Below are 21,300 nucleotides of genomic sequence, written 5' to 3' on the forward strand. Positions count from 1 at the left end.
CTGTCTATGTCCTCCTGAAGTCTGTTACTATCCTCCTCACTGTTTACTACATTTCCAAGCTTCGAGTCATCTGCAAAAACTTTGAAATTATGCCCTGTATTCCCAAGACCAGGTCACTAATATGTATCAAAAAGCGCAGTGGTCCCAACACCGACCCCTGGGGAACACCACTGTATACTTCCCTCCAGTCTGAAAAACAACCGTTCACCACTATTCTCTGTTTTCTGTCCCTTAGCCAATTTTGTGTCCATGCTGCCACTGTTCCTTTAATCCCATGGGCTTCAATTTTGCTAACAAGTCGATTATGTGGTACTACATCAAATGCCTTTTGAAACTCCATATACACATCAACCACACTACCCTCATCAACCCTTTCCGTTACTTCATCCAAGTACTTCCTGGGTGGCGGTGTGCCAACTTGTTGTGGCATGGGGTTGCAGCATATGGGGTGGTGCCCAATCTTAGTCAAAGTCAACAGGGGCAAGGCACTGAGCAAAGGACTACACACAAGGAGGGAAGAATGTGGCAAGCAAGTGAAGAAGCAAAATCGTTAGTTTCTGCTTCCCAAATGGGTAAAGGCAGTGAATGTCCAGCTCAAAATCTCAAGACCCCTTGGAGAGAGATGTGGCAGGGTGGAAACAGAATCTCTGCACCCAGTGACCCTGCAAGTTTATGGAGGCGCTGGGTGTGGACAGGATCAGGCTCAGCTGTGATGCCCTCCAGAGTGAAATAGCTTGCCAACATTCAATATCTGGATTCCCATAAAGAATGACCACTTGAGAGGTCTCGAAGAGAGACTGAGAACGGTAATACCGTACCCCAATAAGAATCAGTGCTGTCAGCAGTGGCTTGTTTTTTTAATTCGTTCATGGGATGTGGTCATCGCTGGCAAGGCCAGCATTTATTGCCCATCCCTAATTGCCCTTGAGAAGGTGGTGATGAGCCGCATTCTGGAACTGGTGCAGTCCATGTGGTGAATGTTCTCCCATGGTGCTGTTAGGAAAGGAGTTCCAGGATTTTGACCCAGCGACGATGAAGGAATGACGATATATTTCCAAGTCGGGATGGTGTGTGACTTGGAGGGGAACGTGCAGGTGGTGGTGTTCCCATGTGCCTGCTGCCCTTGTCTTTCTAGGTGGTAGAGGTCGCGGGTTTGGGAGGTGCTGTCGAAGAAGCCTTGGCAAGTTGCTGCAGTGCATCCTGTGGATGGTACACACTGCAGCCACTGTGCGCCGGTGGTGGAGGGAGTGAATGTTTAGGGTGGTGGATGGGGTGACAATCAAGCCGGCTGCTTTCTCCTGGATGGTGTCAAGCTTCTTGAGCATTGTTGGAGCTGCACTCATCCAGGCAAGTGGAGAGTATTCCATCACACTCCTGATTTGTGCCTTGTAGATGGTGGAAAGGCTTTGGGGAGTCAGGAGGTGAGTTACTCACTGCAGAATACTCAGCCTCTGACCTGCTCTTGTAGCCACAAGAGAATCAGTGCTGTGCCAATTTATGTGGCTGGTCCAGTTAAGTTTCTGGCCAATGGAGACCCCCAGGATGTTGATGGTGGGGGATTTGGTGATAACAATGCCGTTGAACGTCAAGGGGAGGAGGTTGGACTCTCTCTTGTTGGAGATGGTCATTGCCTGGCACTTGTCTGGCGTGAATGTTACTTGCCACTTATGAGCCCAAGCCAGCATGTTCTCCACGTCTTCCTTCATGCGGGCACGGACTGCTTCATTATCTGAGGGGTTGCGAATGGAACTGAACACTGTGCAATCATCAGCGAACATCCCCATTTCTGACCTTATGATGGAGTGAAGGTCATTGATGAAGTAGCTGAAGATGGTTGGGCCAAGGACACTGCCCTGGTGCACTCCTGCAACAAATGCCTGGGGCTAAGATGATTGGCCTCCAACAACCATTACCATCTTCCTTTGTGCTAGGTATGACTCCAGCCAATGGAGAGTTTTCCCCTTGATTCCCATTGACTTCAATTTTACTAGGGCTCCTTGGTGCCACACTCAGTCAAATGCTGCCTTGATGTCAAGGGCAGTCACTCTCACCTCACGTCTGAAATTCAGCTCTTTTGTCCATGTTTGGACCAAGGCTGTAACAGGGTCTAGAGCCTAGTGGTTCTGGCGGAACTCAAACTGAGCATCGGTGAGCAGGTTATTGGTGAGTAAGTGCCGCTTGATAGCACTGTCGATGACACCTTCCATCACTTTGCTGATGACTGATGGGGCGGTAATTGACCAGTTTGTAATAGTCCTGCCTTTTGTGGACAAGACATACCTGGGCAATTTTCCACATTGCCAGTGTTGTAGCTGTACTGGAACAGCTTGGCTACAGTGGTAGCACTCTCGCCTCTGATTCAGGAGGTTGTGGGTTCAAGTCCCACTTCAGGAGACTTCAGCACATAATCCAGGCTGACACTTCAGTGCAGTACTGAAAGAGTGCTGCACTGTGAGGTTCTGCCTTTTGGGATAAGATGTTCAACTAAGGTCCCATCTACCCTCGCGGGTGGATGTAAAAGATCCCATGTCACTATTTGAAGACCAGGTTATAGTCCAACAGCTTTATTTGAAATCACAAGCTTTCGGAGCTTTCCTCCTTCGTTAGGTGAGTGTAGGATTCCCTTTATGGAACCCTGCACTCACCTGACGAAGGAGGAAAGCTCCGAAAGCTTGTGATTTCAAATAAAGCTGTTGGAATATAACCTGGTGTTGTACGACTCCTTACGTTTGTCCACCCCAGTCCATCACCGGCATCTCCACATCATGACTATTCGAAGAAGAGCAGGGGAGTTCTCCCTGGTGTCCTGGCCAATATTTATCCCTCAGCCAACATCACTGAAACAGATGATCTGGTCATTATCACATCGCCATTTGCGGGAGCTTGCTGTGTGTCAATTAGCTGCCGAGTTTCACCACATTACAACAGTGACTACACTTCAAATGTACTATATTGGCTGCAAAGCGCTTTGGGGCATCCTGAGGTCATTTGGTCCATCATGCCTGTGCTATATTAATGCAAATTCTTTCTTTCTGTCAAGAGTGAGTGGCAGAAGAGCCAGAGGCGACACGAGGAAACATTTTTTTATGCAGTGAGTTGTTATGATCTGGAATGCACTGCCTGAAAGAGTGGTGGAAGCAGATTCAATAGTATCTTTCAAAAAGGAATTGAATAATCACATGAAGGGAGAAAAATTACAGGGCTATGAGGAAAGAGCTGGGGAATGGGACTAATTGGATAGCTCTTTCAAAGAGCCAGCATAGGCATGATGGACCAAATGGCCTCCTCCTATGTTGTACCTACTGTGATACTATGAAAAGGAGTGCAGCAAATAGGGGAACATGTTAAAAGTGGTACAGTATCAAAACAATCTGATGTAGCACCCACTTGACGAGCAGTTTGAAAAATTTAGAGGACATGCACTCATCACTGTCAGAAACATCTCTTCTCCCAATGGGAGAATATCCTTAGTCAGTGGGTTGAAAATCTAGCCCACTAAAGATTCGTTAGAAGAAAAAAGACACAGTAATAGTGTTTCTCTCATCTTGTCCGGAATCCACACCAACACCACTTCCAAGTGCTGCTGATACTATCTTGTGCAAATTCAAATCACAGTGAGAAATCACTGGCAGTGACTCGAAACTTGCGTCTGCCCTTCCTCCCCCTTGACACTTCTAGACACAAATCTGCTACGACAAGTGACTGCTCAATTTTAAGAATCTTTTAAAACATTTTCCATATTAACAAACCAGGGAAGAACACAGTGTGTGCCCACAGCAGGACACAGCTAACAAGGGATTGGATTTACTTCATAAGGCTGCATGGATTCTCCCACCACTCCAACTCTCTTCTATTCTCAGAAGGGCAGTGATTCTTTCCCTCTGGTGGGGGAGTCTAGAACAAGGGACCTTCAAATTATAGCTAGGCCGTTCAGGGGTGATGTCAGGAAGCACTTCTTCACACAAAAGGTAGTGGAAATCTGGAACTCTCCCCCACAAAAAGCTGTTGAGGCTGGGGGTCAATTGAAAATTTCAAAACCGAGATTGATAGATTTTGTTAGGTAAGGGTATTAATGGATATGGAAGCAAGGCAGGTAAATGGAGTCATGATACAGATCAGCCATGATCAAACTGAATGGCAGAACAGGCTGCAGGGGCTAAATGGCCTCCTCCTGTTCCTATGTTTCCTGAGATCCATGCTGGGGAATGGTTCTATGAGCGATGGCAGACCACCAGAACTTTAGCCAAGCTGCTAATCCTCTTGCGTCAGCTTGCACAGCAAATAGTAGCAGACTATTTCACTGCGGGGTGCTGCTGTAGCCAGTCTAGCTCTTGCCTGACTTTCCAGCAGGACATGCTGGACAGCAATCCAGAACAAGTGACTCCAGTTCATGCACACTGTGTCGGCAGGATGGACGGGCGCTATATGACTGGGATCGAGGGATGTCTGGGGGTGACTGGGGGGGTGGAGAATCCCAGAAAACAGTCAATGGGACTAACTCGAAAACCAACATGAAAACTCACAGGTATGCTTAAGCGCCAATTCTTTCTCGATTGTGGACATGTGCCGTGTATCAAGAGTAAAATTATGAAAAAATATTTAGACGCAGGAAAGTGTCCAGTGGCTCAGCTGGTGATGCCAGTGTGCTGTATGGACCAGAAGGTGCCAGGTTTGATGACCGGACTCTGAAAAATCAGCTGCTGTCAGTTGAGGCAGCAGCAAGGGTATTACAATGTAAATTGTCAAAGTTTGGTTTTTCATGCAACGGAACTCAACTGGCCTAATCATAGAATCATACAGCACAGGAGGAGGCCATTCAACCCATCATGCCCATGGCAGCTCTTTGAAAGAGCTATCCAATTAGTCCCACTCCCCTGCTCTTTCCCCATAGCCCTGCAAATTCAATGAACTAAACTGAAGCAAGCACAAAATTCAGCCCCACTAAATGCCCAGTACAAAACCTGTGACAACCCATGTGGAATAGGCTTGTCAAATCTACTTCTTTTCTACGCTTAAGTTTTGTGCAAAAGGCTCCTAAGCTGTAACTGAGATCTCAGATGATTTCCATGTCAATTTTCTGTCCTCCCTGTTTACAGGGGAAAGAGAGAACCATCTAATCTTCCCACAATACCATTAACCTCCTTCTCCCAAATCGCCCCTCTCTTCCCCCCCCCCAAACCCATGCAGCCCGGTTGAGATCAGGAACTCACTATGTTGGGAACCCATGAGCAAGAACCCACGTGCCATGACTCTTTGCAGCAGCGCGCTGGTATAAGGAGCCACCATAAACGAGTGGGCCACTTCACAGAGACTTCAGCACCTCGTGCAAAGAACAGCATCAAGTCAGCATGGACATGAGACTGGTGCGCAACTGAGGCTCAAGAAATCACGTGGCTATTCAACCTGCTCGGAAGTTATTCTGTGTCCTATATCTGTGCAGATCTTTCAGTGGTGACAGACATGTGTAACTAAATAGTGAAGAGTTGGCATCACTGTTTTAGACAGACAAGTTTAGATCCTGGGTGACATCACGCCAAAGCATCATAGCACTGGATTAGGCAAGTAAAAGTATTGTAGCTACTTCAGCTGATGCACGTCGAACTCTCTTGTTTTCACAAAAATAACTTTTAAAATCTAATTTAGAATAACAACTTGCATTTATATAGCTTTAATGTAGTAAAACATCCCAAGGAGCTACACAGGAGTGATTATCAAACAAAATTTGACACCGAGTCACATAAGGAGATAGGAGGACAAGTGACCAAAAGCTTAGTCAAAGAGGTATGATTTAAGGAGTGTCCTAAAGGGAGGATAGAGGGATAGAGAGGCAGAGAGGTTAAGGGAAGGAATTCCAGAGCTTAGGGCTTAGGCTACTGAAAGCACAATGGTAGAACAATGAAAATCGGGGATGCGCAAGAGGCCAGATCTCGGAGGGTTGTAGGGCTGGAGGAGGTTACAGAGATAGGGAGGGGAGAGGCCATGTAGGGATTTGAAAATAGGATGAAAATTTTAAAATCGAGGTATTAACAGACTGGGAACCAATGTATGTCAGCGAGCACAGGGGTGATGGGTGAACAGCACTTGGTGTATAACAGGAGTAAAGGCGTCGCCATCATGTCATTACATTCGCTGGGTTGATACACACAAATAAATTACTAAAAGGACAACATCATAAGACAACAAATGAACTTTCTTAACAGTTTGTAAGTAGTACAACTTCTTGGCTAAATGATACAGTCGCTCGCCCCCTTATGTACTGATACCGCGGCGAAAACATCACAGCTAGCTCCAGACGACATTTTTCACTCAAGCCACTTGTCAACTTTCCCTCTAATAAAGTTCAATAAAAATTCAACCAAAGCATCTTTTATGGCTTGGCCTATTGTCACAACAAGGTCTGAAGTTTTCTGTACAACACAAGATCTGAACCGAGAGCTATATACAATCTGTACTCTAACCGGACAGACTGGCTCACTTAATACCACCGTCCCATTACATGTTTCTGTTGATTAATCAGCACAGCATTAAATAAAACCATGGTGAAAGAAAATTGAAAATGCACATGTTGAGCAGAAAGAACATGAACGAAACATTCATTTACCAATAAACAGAGGTGCAGCTTGATCGAGCACTTAATATTCATTCTCCCATTAAAAGACTTGCACATTTCAGCAGGCAAACATATCTATGATAAAGAGGTACACACTAAGAAGTATTCTGCATCATTACATTTAGAAATTGAAGTACAAAAAAACTGGAGTTTGAGAGATTTCTCTGTGCAATTATAAAGGGATCAAGCTCTCTCTTTAACTGTAAAGAACATCTCTTTCCCTGTAACTAAAATTTGTATGTAACTATAGGAAAAAATAGCACCCTCCAAGATCTGTGTGCAACTATAATGGGAATCGCTCTTGCTATGATCTGTGTATAACTAGAAAGAAGATCTGTGTCTGTCTCTCTCTGCAAAATATATGTGCAATTATAAGGGAGCCATCTCAAAGATCTGTGTGCAACTATATAACTACTTGACAGAGATGCATATTTAACTGTAACGGACAACTCTGCACACAAATAAGATCTGTGTATATATGTATAAGGGAGATCTCTGCATAGCTAAGATCTATGTGTATACATGTATAAAGGAGCCCTCATATAACCATAAGGGAGATCTCTGCATAAGCAAGGTCTGTATGTACATACATAAAGGGAGATCTCTCTACATAACTAAGGTCTGTAATGTGTGCAAGTACAAGGGAGGTCTCTCTGCATAACTAAGGTCTGTATGCATACAAGTATAAGGGAGATCTCTCTGCATAACTAAGGTCTGTATGTTTCCAAGTATAAGGGAGGTCTCTCTGCATAACTAAGGTCTGTAGTGTGCAAGTATAAGGGAGGTCTCTCTGCATAACTAAGGTCTGTAGTGTGCAAATATAAGGGAGATCTCTCTGCATAACTAAGGTCTGTAGTGTGCAAGTATAAGGGAGATCTCTCTGCATAACTAAGGTCTGTAGTGTGCAAATATAAGGGAGATCTCTCTGCATAACTAAGGTCTGTAGTGTGCAAGTATAAGGGAGATCTCTCTGCATAACTAAGGTCTGTAGTGTGCAAATATAAGGGAGATCTCTCTGCATAACTAAGGTCTGTATGCATACAAGTGTAAGGGAGATCTCTCTGCATAACTAAGGTCTGTATGTTTCCAAGTATAAGGGAGATCTCTCAGCATAACTAAGGTCTGTATGTGTGCAAGTATAAGGGAGATCTCCAAGATGTGTGTTTAGCTTTGCTGAGATCTCTATATAACTGTAACAGCTCACTCTCCCTGTATAACTAAGATCCGTGTGTAAGGTGGAATCTCCGTGTGACTGGGATGTGTATCTAACCAGAGGCAGGTCGTTGCCTGGTACACTGGGCTGTAAGGGTGAAAACTGTGCCTCTGCCCAGGAGCCGTGGGGATGAGACCCCCGCACGGTGCGCTCGCTGGCTCAGTACAGCCCAGCGTCTGCCCGTGTGCGCGCGTCTGCAGCCCGGCCTCTGCCCACACACACACACACACACACACCGACAATCCAACGGCCCTGTCTCCCTGCGGCCTGGAAACAAAGAAGCCGGGGCCCGGCTGACAGGCAACAGGGCGTCGGGAGGCCCGGGATGTGTTTACAGCCGCCCTGATCGGGCCTACGCCGGCGGGGACTCGCCGCCCCTCTCTCTCTCTCTCTCAGGGGTCAGTGGGTGTGAAGTGGCCGCTCGGCACACAAAAGGCGGGCGGGCGGGCGGGCGGGGGTTGGGAAGGTAGGCCTCACGGCCTGTGTCAGCGGACAGAGGCTGCAAACTGCTCCGAAATAACGAGAAGAAAATCCATTAAAACAGCCGTCGGGCTACCACGGCCTACTCGCAACCCCCAACCCCCAACCATCCCCCCGCCTCGGATCGGCCGCTCTCCGTCCACCCGTCCCAACGCCGCATCATCATCTTGAAGGAGAAAAAAAAAAATCCAAACCCACCTCTCGATCCCCGGTCTAAATTTGCAAACCGCCGCCCGGCTTGGGGCGCCTTGTCCCGGGCGCCGCTTGCAAAGTGAGTCCGTGGATATTCGAGGCCTGGGCTGTGGAGGCGCTGTGGCGGTCGCTTACCGTTGGCTGGCTGGCTCGCTGTGCTGGCCGGGCTGGCTCCGGGCTGCTAGTGGCGGGGGGGGGGGGGGGGGGTGAGGGGGGATGGGAAGCTGGCCTCCAGTGCGCAGGCGCCTCCCAGCCCGGGAGCGGCAGGTCGATGCTGCTCGGTCGAGGCGGGCGGGCGGGCGGGCGCGGTCTTTGTCGCTCGGTCGGGTGGGTTTGTGGAAAAAAAAAGAGAGAGAAATAGAACAAGGAGGCAACGGATGGGGAAAGATGGGTGGTGGACGCCTCCAACTCCGGGGGAGCGGGAGGAGTCGCCCAGTCTGCGCTAGGTTCCTTAGTCCAGGTGAGCAGTGGGAAGGAAGCAGGCAATTAAACATGGAAATGAAGGCAACTTATGACTGATAATTAATAATGGTGATGATTTATAAGAGGACAGGTTCCCATGTGACAATCTGAGAGGCAGGGATGGTTACAGGCTGGTTAAAATCAGCAAAAAGGACATCTATTCTCTCAATGTTGGATCCACTTCTCAACTTCTCCTGGGAGGATGTTTTGTTTACATTTTAAATCATGTCTATTTATTTTTGATCAGCTCCAATATTTATTGGAGATCACAGGCATCGGAAAATAAAATAAGGACTGAGAAAGAGATTTACTATGTAAAGGTTTAGATTGTTACTGTTTTATTTCTCTGTGGTTTTTAAACTTTACCACTTTGTGTGCTATTTTAATACATTTGTATTTAAATATAAATACATCAGGGAGAAAAGGTAATCGGTATAAAGTTTAGGGTTATTGATTGACTATTTCATTGTATTATATAGTGTGGCTAAAAAAAAATAAAACTATTTACTATATGTATGGCTGTATGTATAGATACACATGTATATATTATATATATAGTGTATGTGTAAACATATGACTGCAATAGTATCTCTATGTGTGTCACGATTGCCTTTCAAGACAATGTGAATTTAAAATACACTCTTTCTATTTTGTAGTGCTTAGATTTAAATTCAAATTGATGCATATTTAAATTTGTGATTATTTGTTGCAACTTACTTCTCAGGTTGTCCTTTAAAGCAGATCATTTTGGATTAAAGAAAGGACCTGCATTTACAAAGTTCCTTTTGCGTCCTCAGGATGTCCCAAAGCGCTTCATAGACAATGAAGTGCAGTCACTGTTTTGCAGGCAAATGAAGCAGCCGTTTTGTGTATGGCAAGATCCCACAAACAAAAATATGAATGACCAGTGGTGAAATTCATAACTTTTTTTAACAGTTTAGTCTGTCATTTAAAAAAGGGTCATAGTATTGTTAGTTTGACTTACATTTGATGAAAGGGGAATTGTTGAAGAAGTAACTGCGGCAATTTGGGTTGTAAAGAAAGAATTGCATTTATCTAGTGCCTCTCACAACCTCAGCTTCACAGTCAATGAAGTACTTTCGAAGTGTAGTCACTGTTGTTATGTAGGAAACATGGCAGCCAATTTGCGCACAGTAAGGTCCCACAAATAGCAATGTGATAATGGTCACATAATCTGTTTTAGTGATGTTGGTTGAGGGGTAAATATTGACCAGGACACCGGGGAGAACTCCCCTGCTCTTCTTCAAAATAGTCCCATAGGATCTTTTACTTGAGAGGGCAGACAGGGCCTCGGTTCAACATCTCATCCGAAAGAGGGCACCTTCGACAGTATGGTATGGCGTTCCCTCATGACCAAATAACCTGTTTTAGTGATGTTGGTTGAGGGATAAATGTTGGCCAGGACACTGGAATGGGAGTGGGACTTAAACCCACAACCTTCTGACTCAGAGACGAGAGTGTTACCAACTGAGCCACAGCTGACACTCTCAGAAACCAATTCACATTGGAATGTGTGCAACTTTTTGCAGCTGGTTATACCTTGGCAGTGGACTGGAAATGGTGGGTGGGGGGAAGGAGGATCCTAACTGGAGAATCATTTATGAGGATAGAGGCACTGGTGAGTAAAAGTGCTTTCCTCCCTAATGGAATATCAATGCCATTACATGGATACCTAATTTCTGCCATTATAGACAAGTCATGAATTTTCCATATTGCATCCTGGTAATGCAGTGGGTCAGATCCAACATTTCTTGAAGTGTCGCTGTGTCTAATTCAATATTCCTTCAGCATCTGTGTCACAAATCCAGTGCTCATCCTCACCCAGGTCCTGGATCACCAAATTTAGGTCTTGAAGGCTCTTCCAGGGTCAACTGAGGTGTGAAGACTAAGGAAAAGAATTTTAAGGAAGCTGCGTTATTGTGTATGAATACTTTAATTGCAGTACAATCCCAGCTGAAATCAGCCAAGTCAGTACAGACCAGGGGAAACAAAGGGGCATCACTAGATAAACACACCTGAGGAAAGCCATTAAGCCCTCACAGCTCGTCTGTCAAATGATTTCAAGGTTTTTATAGGAAAGAAAAGAACTTGCATTTATTTGAGGCCTTTCACAACCTCAGACGTCCCAAAGTGCTTTACAGCCAATGAAATAATTTTGAACTGTTGCAATGTAGGAAAGGCAGCAGCCAATTTGCACCCAGCAAGGTCTCACAAAGAGCAATGTAATAATGACCAGATAACCTGTTTCTGTAATGTTGGTTGAGGAATAAATATTGGCCAGGACACCGGGGAGAACTCCCCTGCTCTTCTTCGAAATAGTGCCATGTGATCTTTTACATCCACCTGAGAGGGCAAACGGGGCCATGGTTTTACGTCTCATCCGAAAGACGGCACATCCGACAATACAGCACTCCCTCGATATTGCACAGCAGTGTCAGCCTAGATTTTGTGCTCAAGCTTCTCAACTAAAGTGGGGCTTCAAAAATACTTCATTGGTTGTAAAGGGCTTTGGGACGTCCTGAGGTCGTGACAGGCGCTATATAAATACAAACTCTTTCCTTCTGACTTTCTTTCATGCTGAAGGATGAAGGAAGCAGGGGCACATGTTCTTATCCTGCTGATCTGTAAGTTTAGAAGGGAGAGTAAAATAACTGGACCAAGTCTTGCCTCCGACTGTCTGTAAAAATACTTTTAAGCAGCAGTCGAACACAGGCAGCAAAATTATTTTGCTAATTAAATGAACGACTGATGCTGCAATTCAACACCGCGCCTCAATTTTGGAATTCATAACTTAGTTTGAAATGATGTCTTGCAGTCAGTGAAGAGCGCTTGACCTCACTTTGGTAATCACAGGAGCTAGGTTTCTAATCTAGCCCAGGGTTGGTGAGGTAGAAGTGCTGTGTGTCAGTTGTGGAGATTTAAACCCAGTTGAACCAACAATCTAAAGCTGGTCCCAGACCATCATTATACACTTAGGTGTGCTGAACATTTTGCCCACGCCAATTAGACCTGGAGTGTTGGAACTCAAAATTAGCACCCACATATATCTATAATTAAAACCACTGGTTTACTGTGACTGAATAAAGCAAATTCTGCTTTTATTGCATGTGATTGCTATGATTTGTACCTGTATCACATTGTACGGTTCCATCACTATTTCTAAACCAGTAGCTTGATCCACAAATATTTGTGGATCACTTGTATAGGCAACGTGAGGGGAATAGGTTTCCACCTTGCACCCAGCGATGGGATGAACAATTCTCAGGTAGTGCAGAACTGGCCCCGACGTTACCCCCTATGTTTGTTTCACAACCTCATTAGTCTGACCTCTCCAACCCGAAAGCAACACCGCCAAAGGTATGATTTCTCAATGATCGCTGTTATGCTACAGACTTATTACCTCGAAGAATTAGCTTGAAGATAGAAGTCTGAAGAGAATAATTTTGCTTCACAGCAAAGCGTGTGTTTAACAACAACTTTGCATAGAATTTACAGCAAAGAAACAGGCCGTTTGGTTAAACGGTGTTTATGCTCCACACGAGCCTCCTCCCGCCCTACTTCATCTCACACTCTGCGAGAATGTCCTTCTATTCCTTTCTCCCTCATGTACTTATCCACCTTCCCCTTAAATCCATCTATGCTATTTGCCTCAACTACTCCATGTGGTAGCGAGTTCCATATCCTAACCACTCTCTGGGAAAAGAAGTTTCTCCTGAATTCCTTATTGGATTTATTAATGACTACCATATTTATGACCCCTAACTTGCATTTAGAGAGTGCATTTAATATAATAAAATATCTCATGGTGCTTTTTACAGGAGCGTAATCAGACTAAAATGGATGCCGAGCCAAAGGAGATTATTAGGACAAGTGATTAAAAACTTGGTCAAAGAGGTAAGTTTAAAGGAGCGTCTTAAAGGAGGAAAGGTGGAGAGGCAGAGGGGTTTAGGGAGGGAATTCCAGAGCTTAATATTGACATTTTAGACTTGTTTCAGCCTATATATTTAATGTAACTCATCGTTCAAACCAGTGTGAACAGGGCCTTCATTGAAAGTTATGGCACAAAAGGAGGCCATTTGGCCCAGTGTGTCTGTGCCGGCCGAAAAAGAGCTATCCAGCTTAATCCCACTTTCCAGCACTTGGTACATAGCCCTGTAGTTATGGCACTTCAAGAACTCATCCAAGTACTTTTTAAATGAATTGAGGGTTCCTGCCTCTACCACCCTTTCAGGCAATGAGTTCCAGACCCCCACCACCCTCTGGGTGAAAACATTTCTCCTCAGCTCCCCTCTAATCCTTCTACCACTTTAAATCTATGCCCCCTGGTCACTGACCCCTCTGCTAAGGGAAATAGGTCCTCCCTAGCCACTCTATCTGGCCCTGTCATAATTTTATATACCTCAATTAAATCTCCCCTCAGCCTCCTTTGTTCCAAAGAAAACAACCCCAGCCTATTTGCGCATAGCAAGGTCCCACAAACAGCAAAACGATAACCACCAGATAATCTGTTTCATTGATGTTGGTTGAGGGATAAACGTTAACCAGGACACTGGGGAGAACTCCCTTGCTCTCCTTCGAATAGTGTCATGGGATCTTTTGAGGGGGCAGACAGGGCCTTGGTTTAACATCTCATCTGAAAGACAGCACCTCAGACAGTGCAGCACTCCCTCAATACTGCATTGGAGTGTCAGCCTAGATTATGCAATCAAGTCCCTGGAGTAGGACTTGAACCCACAGCCTTCTGACTCAGCGGCCAGAGTGCTACCCCCTGAGCCATGGCTGAAGGAAGTGGGGCAAGACCCTTTGGATGAGTTGCAGATTATGAAGGCAAGAAGGCTGGCCAGGAGAGTGTGGGAGAAACAGAGCGTCCAAGCAGTAAGGATGTGCAAAGGGGTTTCAGCAGCAGAGGGGGAGAAGTAGGGGCAGAGGCAGGCAATGTTTTGGAGATGAAAGAAAGTGATATTGGTAAGGGGATCAGGTATGGAAGAGGAATCCAAGCTCAAGGTCTAGCAGTTTCAAAGCTCTGGTCATAGCCTAAAGTGGAAGGTGGGGAGGTTGAGTTGAGATCGGAGATGCACTGGTACTTTCCATCAGAGATACTCCTGCCACTGGATGAATGTCAAATACGAGTCATGGTGCACGATACAAATGATATAGGATATTGATCACAGTCACATAAAGAATACATTTTACCACTTTCACCCTTGAGGTATAGATTTATTTCCTGAAAAAACCTGGTCGGAGTGATACAAGAACTGCTTTTGTTCTTGGGAAAGTTTTATAAACACACAAAAATCATAAATGGCTTGAACACAGAGTCAGCATAATCACAAGCTTAGTACACAGCCCAATTACCATACTAAACTATTAAAATTTCTTGTGGAAGTTTATATTACTTTACACGATTGATGTTAACTGTACCATGACATAGTGTGGCACGTAGATGGGCAGAGTGCAACTTGTATTTTTCCCCCACATTGAGCAGCATACAGCTTTACTAATAACGCTGTAAGTATACAGCCAGGCATGAATTCAGTGCTCACTGGAGGCCTGTCTTTCACACAGTTACACGGAATTTATTTACAGCAGCACAGGTCATTTGTCAGTGTATGTTAGCAGATGGAAGGCTCCTCCACCGCGCTGGCTCCTTCCGTAACCGCTTTGATGCATTTTGCCATCGTCTGGGAAGCTCTGCTAATTGGATCTGCAGGAAAAGGGAAAGGGTAACAGAAAAGGCATTAGAGGATCTAGAACGTGTCCAGGTTCCTCCTGAATCCTGTTGCACAAATACAGTGGAGCCTGTTCAATGCAGCAATCAACGTACAACATTAAGCAAGTTTCTGCACACACACACACACACACACACACACAAACAAAAAACACACAACACAATGTTGTTATTGCTGATTGCTCGGTGGTACTTTCTCCCCCCTCCCAATTCAGAAGGTTCTGCCTCCAATCTGCACAACAGGATTTGAGCATAAAATCTAGGCCAGGGGTATTCGAACTATGATGAATGTGCCACATGCAGCACCCACCCCGACCCCACCAAGCCCTGGCAATCTGACCCCCAAAGCCCAGGTAATTCAGTCCTATTTGCACTTACATTTCTTACAGGCTGGGGGGTTTGTCCAGTTTGGATTTTGTAGGCTTGGAGGTTTGGAAAGGGCTGTTCCTAGTGCTGTTGCCACATTGGTGGATAAATCCTAATTCAAAGCCCCAGCAACTTCAGATATATAGTTGTAAACAATTTTACAACACCAAGTTATAGTCCAGCAATTTTATTTTAAATTCACAAGCTTTCGGAGGCTTCCTCCTTCCTCAGATATATATGCAGATTAAGGGGAACAAAAAGATAAACTTCATCTATGGCCTCCTGGGGCTCCATGGTGTTGGTCTATTGTCTTCAGGGTCCATAAAGACTTGGTCACTTCTAATCTAGGCTAACACTACAGTGCAGTTGGAGGTGCCGTCCTCTGGATGAATTGTTAACTGAGGCCCCATCTGCCTGTTCCAATGGTTTGGATGGATATCAAAGCTCCCATAGCACTAATTGAACAGCAGGGAGTTCTTCCCGTGCCTTGGCCGACATTTCTCCTTCGATCAACAACGGCAAAAATAGATCAACTGATCGTTCATCTCATTGCTTCTGGGTGGGATCTCACTGTGTGCAAAATGGCGTTATGCTTGATAAAATAGCAGTCACTTCACTTCAAAGTAATTAATTCTCTGCAGTGCCTCAGGACATATCTGAAATGTGATAAGGTGCTTTGTGAATGCAAGTCTTTCTTTCATTGAATAATATATGCACTGTGTTTGTCCATAACATTGTCACCTCCAGACTCGACTATTTCAATGCTCTCCTAACCGGCCTCCCATCCTTCATCCTCCATAACTTCAGCTCATTAAAAACTCTGCTGTCCTATCCAATCCTGCACTGAGTTCTGCTCACCCAACACACCTGTGCTCGTTGATCTACAATGGCACTCGGACCCTAAATGCCTCAAATTTAAAATTCTCAATCTAATGTTCAAATCCCTTCATGGCCTTGCCTCTTCCTATCTCTGTAACCTTCTCCAGCCCTACAACCCTCCAAGAACTTTGCATTCCAACAATTCTGGCCTCTTGTGCATCCCTTCGTTCCACCATTGACGGCCATGCCTTCAGCTGTCTAGACCTTAAGCTCTGGAATTATCATCCTAAACCTCTCTGCCTTTCCACCTCCCTCTCCTCCTTTAAGATGCTCCTTAAAACCCATCTCTTTGACCAAGATTTTCGTCATCCCTCCTAATATCTCCTCCTTTAGCTCGGTGTCGATTTTTCTCTGATTGTGCTTCTATGAAGCTCCTTGGGATGTTTTTCTGCATTAAAGGCGCTATATAAATGCAAGCTGTGCGAGTCATGTGACTGAGGTATTTATGCATACCTTGTAAATCTTCATAAAAGCATTTTTTTAAAATGCCATAACTTGTGCAACAACATACTAGTACGGAATGGTATACACTAATGCAGAAAAAGTGCCTCATATCCATTAAGCACAGCTACTACTGGTAAATAGACAACATTTAACCTGTTAATCAAAGAAGGAACTCTGCATTTTATCCTTATACGAACACAATTACCCTTGGTTCCAAAACACTATCCCAGTCAATATTCTAGTAACACATACCAGTCATGTAGAAATCTTTAATTGTAAGCTGGGGTGGAACAAGTGGTTCAGTTAGGACCTGTTGTTTCACCATCTGTAAGTAAGCAGAGAAAATGGTCAGAGACAGTTCCAAGGGGCTGCCTGGAGGAACAGAACGAAACAGAAGAATAACATTAATTAATAGAAATTAATACACACTGCATCACTCTAGCAAAAAGTACCCTGACAACGTAATTTTAAAAACATTCTCCAAAGCCCCCCCTCCACCACTGAAGCCGGTGACTTTTGCTGGGATACAATTCAGCAGGTATCTCACTGAGTTGTCGTTCTTCATGTGTCAGCCTCAACAGCGAGTGTTGGCAGTTTTTGGCTACAATGGGCATCACAGCCAAGGCAGATCCTGTCCTGAGCCTCAGTGTCCTACTCAACCCTGAGCTGAACTTCAAACCTCACATCCAGTCCATCACCAAGACTGACTTGTGATAGCTTACACAATACATTTCACTTTACTGCAATGCTGGTGACAACACTAGTTACACTACTATTTACTACAGCTCTCTTGACTCCATTCCCACTAAACTGCTGACCATCCAACTTCGCTTTCTGGCTCCCATGCTAGCTTACATTGTAAATAGTTCCTCTCCTTAGGCACTGTCCCCCTCCATTTCAAAACCGCCATTACCGCTGCCTCAAAAAACCCAGCTGCGACTCCTCTGTCCTTGCAGATCACTACCCCATCTCCAACCTCCCTTTCCTCTCCAAAATCCTTGAATGTGTTGTCGCCTCCCAAATCCGTGCCCATCTTTCCCACAACCCCATGATTGAACCTCTCCAATCAGATTTTCGCTCCTGTCACAGCACTGAAACGGCCCTTATCAAAGTCACAAGTAACATCCTATGTGACTGTGATTGTGGTAAACTATCCCTCCTCATCCTTCTCAAACCTGTCTGTAGCCTTTGACGCATTGACCACACCATCCTTTCCCCCGTCATCCAGCTCAGTACAGACTGCCCTTGCCTGGTTCTATTCTTACCTATCCAATTGCAGCCAGAGCATCTCCAGCAATGGCTTATCTTCCCGCACTTGCACCGTTACCTCTGGAGTTCCCCAAGGATCTTTCCTTGGCCCCCTCTTTCTCATCTACATGTTGCCCCTTGGTGACATAATCCAAAGACAGAATCATTCATCCCCCTCCCTGGCCACTGTCTCAAATTAAAGCAGACTGTTCGCAACCTTGGTGTCCTATTTGATCCCGAGTTGAGTTTCCGATCCCATATCCTCTCCAAGACCGCCTACCGCCACCTCCACATCATCACCTGTCTCCACTCCTACCTCAGCCCATCTGCTGCTGAAATCCTCATCCATGCCTTTGTCACATTCCAAACTTGGCTATTCCAATGTTCTCCTAGCCAGTCCCCCATCCTTCATGCTCCATAAACTTCAGCTTGATAAAACTCTGCGGCTGTATCCTATCCTGCACCAAGTTCCACTCACCCATCATTCCAGTGCTCGTCAATCCTTTCATTGCCTTGCCCCTTCCTATCTCTGTAACCTCCTCCAGCCCTACAACCCTTATGAGAACTCTGCGTTCCTCCAACTCTGGCCCTTGTGCTACCCTCACTCCCTTCAGCCCATCATTGTGGCAGCGCCTTTAGCTGTCTAGGCCCTAAGCTTTGGAATTCCCTGCCTAAACCTCTCCACCTCGCCTCTGCTCTCTCCTCCTTGAAGACACTTCTTAAAATCTACCTCTTTAGCTCCAGCTTTTCATCGCAACAACAGCGTTTCTATAGCACCTTTAACGTTTCAAAACCTTCTCATTTCCGCTTCTTTGGTTCAGTGTCTGGTTACGCTTCTGTGAAGTGTCTTGGGACCTTTCTCTAAATTAAAGATGCTATATAAATGCATGTTGTTATTGTTATAGCCCTAGTCTATAATATCAGTGTAAGCAGCAAAACAAAGCGTGCTTGTACAGCAATGTGTATTACTTAGAATTAACAGCACAGAAACAGGCAATTTGGTCTAACAGGTCTATGCTGGTGTTTATGCTCCATACGAGCCTCCTCCCACCATACTTCATCTAATCCTATCACCATATCTGTCTATTCCTTTCTCCCTCATGTACTTATCTAGATTCCCCTTAAATGCATCTACGCTATTCACCTCAACTAGTCCTTGTGGTAGCAAGTTCCACATTCTCACCACTCTCTGGGTAAAGAAGTTTCTCCTGAAATCCCTACTGGATTTATTCGTGACTATTTTATATTTATGCCCTCTAATTTTGGACTCCCCACAATGTGTAAACACTCCCAAATTAATACTGAGGTCACACTGACCTTTGCGAGTTCGTTCGCCTGTTTGAAAAAGTTGGCCTCCTCTACGTCATCGTAGCAGATCAGGTTAGGAGATATCTCAGCCAGCCTGTCACGGACCTCATCCAGGGTATCATATGGAAGTGTCATACCAGCCACCTGTGAAGGTACAAAGGATTAGGAACACACAAGACTGCACTTTCAAATTCAAATGAAACCATCACGGTTCTATTTTCACTGGATACCCCTATTTACATCGAGTTACATCGAAACTACAGCAAAGAAACAGGCCATTCGGCCCAACTGGTCTGTGCCGGCGTTTATGCTCCACACTTCATCTAACCCTATCAGCATACCCTTCTATTCCTTTCTCCCTCATGTGTTTATCTAGCTTCCCCTTAAATGAATCTGTGCTATTCGCCCCAACCACTTCACATTCTAACCACTCTCTGGGTAAATAAGTTTCTCTTGAATTCCCTATTGGATTTATTACTGATTATCTTATATTTATGGCCTCTGGTTCTGGTCTCCCTCACAAGTGGAAACATTTTCTCTACGTCGACCCTATCAAAACCTTAAACCTCTATGAGGTCACCCCTCAGCCTTCTCTTTTCTAGAGAAAAGAGCCCCAGCCTGTTCAATCTTTCCTGATAAGGATATCCTCTCAGTTCTGGTATCATCCTTGGAAATCTTTTTTGCACCTTCTCCAATGCCTCTATATCCTTTCTATAATAATGGAGACCAGAACTGTGCACAGTACTCCTAGTGTGGTCTAACCAAGGTTCTATACAAGGTTAACATAACTTCTCTGCTTTTCAATTCTATCCCTCTAGAAATGAACCCCAGTGCTTGGTTTGCCTTTTTTTATGGCCTTATTCACCTGCAACGCTACTTTTAGTGATTTGTGTATCTGTACCCCCAGATCCCTTTGCTCCTCTACCCCATTTAGACTCTTATTTACCAAGCAGTATGTGACCTCATTATTATTCCTATCAAAATGCACCAACTCACACTTATCTATACTGAAATTCATTTGCCAATCACGCGCCCATTTTGCGAGTTTATTAATATCTTCTTGTATTTTGCCACATTCTTCCTTTGTATTAACTACACCCCCCAATTTCGTGTCGTCCTAAAATTTTGAAATTGTACTTCTGATTCCCGAAAGAAACTCAGTCTGGGTAAATACAAAGGACTCATAAGGTTTCAACCTGGTAGCAAATTCAGAGTTTTCATGCTGATTCTTCTAATGGTTCAGAAGGATAAGTATACCAAACGGTGTTGTACTGAATCATGTAGATCAGGAAGATAAATTCCAGGCCTGGTCCTTGGTATCGGCTATTGGTAGCACATTCGCCGCTGAGTCAGCAGGTTGTGGGTTGAAGTTCCACTCAAGACTGGAGCACAAAATCTAGGCTGGCACTCCAGTGCAGTACTGAGGGAGTGCTGCACTGTCAGAGGTGCTGTCTCTCGGATGAGACGTTAAACTAAGGTTCCGTCTGCCCTCTTAGGTGGATGTAAAAGATTCCTTGGCACTATTTCGAAGAAGAGCAGGGGAGTTCTCCTCAGTGTCCTGACCAATATTTATCCCTCAACCAACATCACTAAAAAACAGATTATCTGATCATTATTTCATTCCTGTTTGTGGGAGCTCGCTGGGCGCAAATTGGCTGCCGAGTTTCCTACATTACAACAGTGGCTGCATTTAATTGGCTATAAAGTGCTTTGGGACGTTCAGTGGCTGTGAAAGGTGCTATATAAATGCAAGTCTTTTTTTTATGACAAGCTCACTGCAATCAACAGTGCACTTCATTACTGAATAGTGTCAGCTTGGCTCAGTTGGAGTCAGAGGTTGTGGATTCAAGGCTCACTCCAGATTGGACAGCTGTGAGAAAGGATTGGTGGATGCTACAAGACCAAACATCGGTGTCAAAACGACGCTGCTCAGTGGCCAGTCTTGGACAGGGCTGCTCCCTGTGGCACGTTTGATACTAAACAATAATAACATCACGGATCTATATAGTGGCTTTAATGTAGTAAAAAGTCCCAAGGCGCTTCACAGAACATTATCAAAATTTGACACCGAGCCACATAAGGAGATATTAGGACAGGTGACCAAAAGCTTGGTCAAAGAGGTAGGAGTTAAGGAGTGTATTAAAGGAGGAGAGAGAGCTAGAGGTTTAGGGAGGGAATTCCAGAGCTTAGGGCCTAAGCAGCTGAAGGCACAGCCGCCAACGGTGGAGCGATGAAAATTAGGGATGCGCAAGAGGCAAGAATTGGAGGAGCGCAGAGATCTTGGAGGGTTGTAGGGCTGGAGGAGGTTACAGAGATGAGGGGGCGAGGCTATGGAGGAATTGAACATAA

At 45.0% G+C, this 21,300-nt stretch overlaps 2 protein-coding genes across 3 annotated transcripts in view; both read right to left on the reverse strand.

Annotated features, from left to right (window-relative positions):
* The window catches only part of LOC137323950 (INO80 complex subunit D-like), a 110,708-nt gene extending 102,082 nt beyond the window's left edge, over positions 1-8,626 (reverse strand). Inside the window, 1 exon segment of the mRNA XM_067988095.1 lies at positions 8,502-8,626. The gene's annotated coding sequence lies outside the window, so the exon portion shown is untranslated.
* A 5,539-nt stretch (positions 8,627-14,165) lies between these two features.
* Positions 14,166-21,300, reverse strand: part of ndufs1 (NADH:ubiquinone oxidoreductase core subunit S1) — a 39,197-nt gene continuing 32,062 nt past the window's right edge. For both annotated transcript variants that reach the window (XM_067988096.1, XM_067988098.1), the window contains exons 17-19: positions 18,961-19,095; positions 16,648-16,720; positions 14,166-14,682 (exon numbers count right to left, since the gene is read on the reverse strand). In XM_067988096.1, coding sequence (XP_067844197.1) covers positions 14,591-14,682; positions 16,648-16,720; positions 18,961-19,095 — 300 coding nt within the window. In that variant the 3' untranslated portion in view covers positions 14,166-14,590. The remainder of the gene's footprint in view (positions 14,683-16,647; positions 16,721-18,960; positions 19,096-21,300) is intronic.

The sequence above is a fragment of the Heptranchias perlo genome, chromosome 7, assembly GCF_035084215.1.
Source record: "Heptranchias perlo isolate sHepPer1 chromosome 7, sHepPer1.hap1, whole genome shotgun sequence".
NCBI lineage: Eukaryota > Metazoa > Chordata > Chondrichthyes > Hexanchiformes > Hexanchidae > Heptranchias > Heptranchias perlo.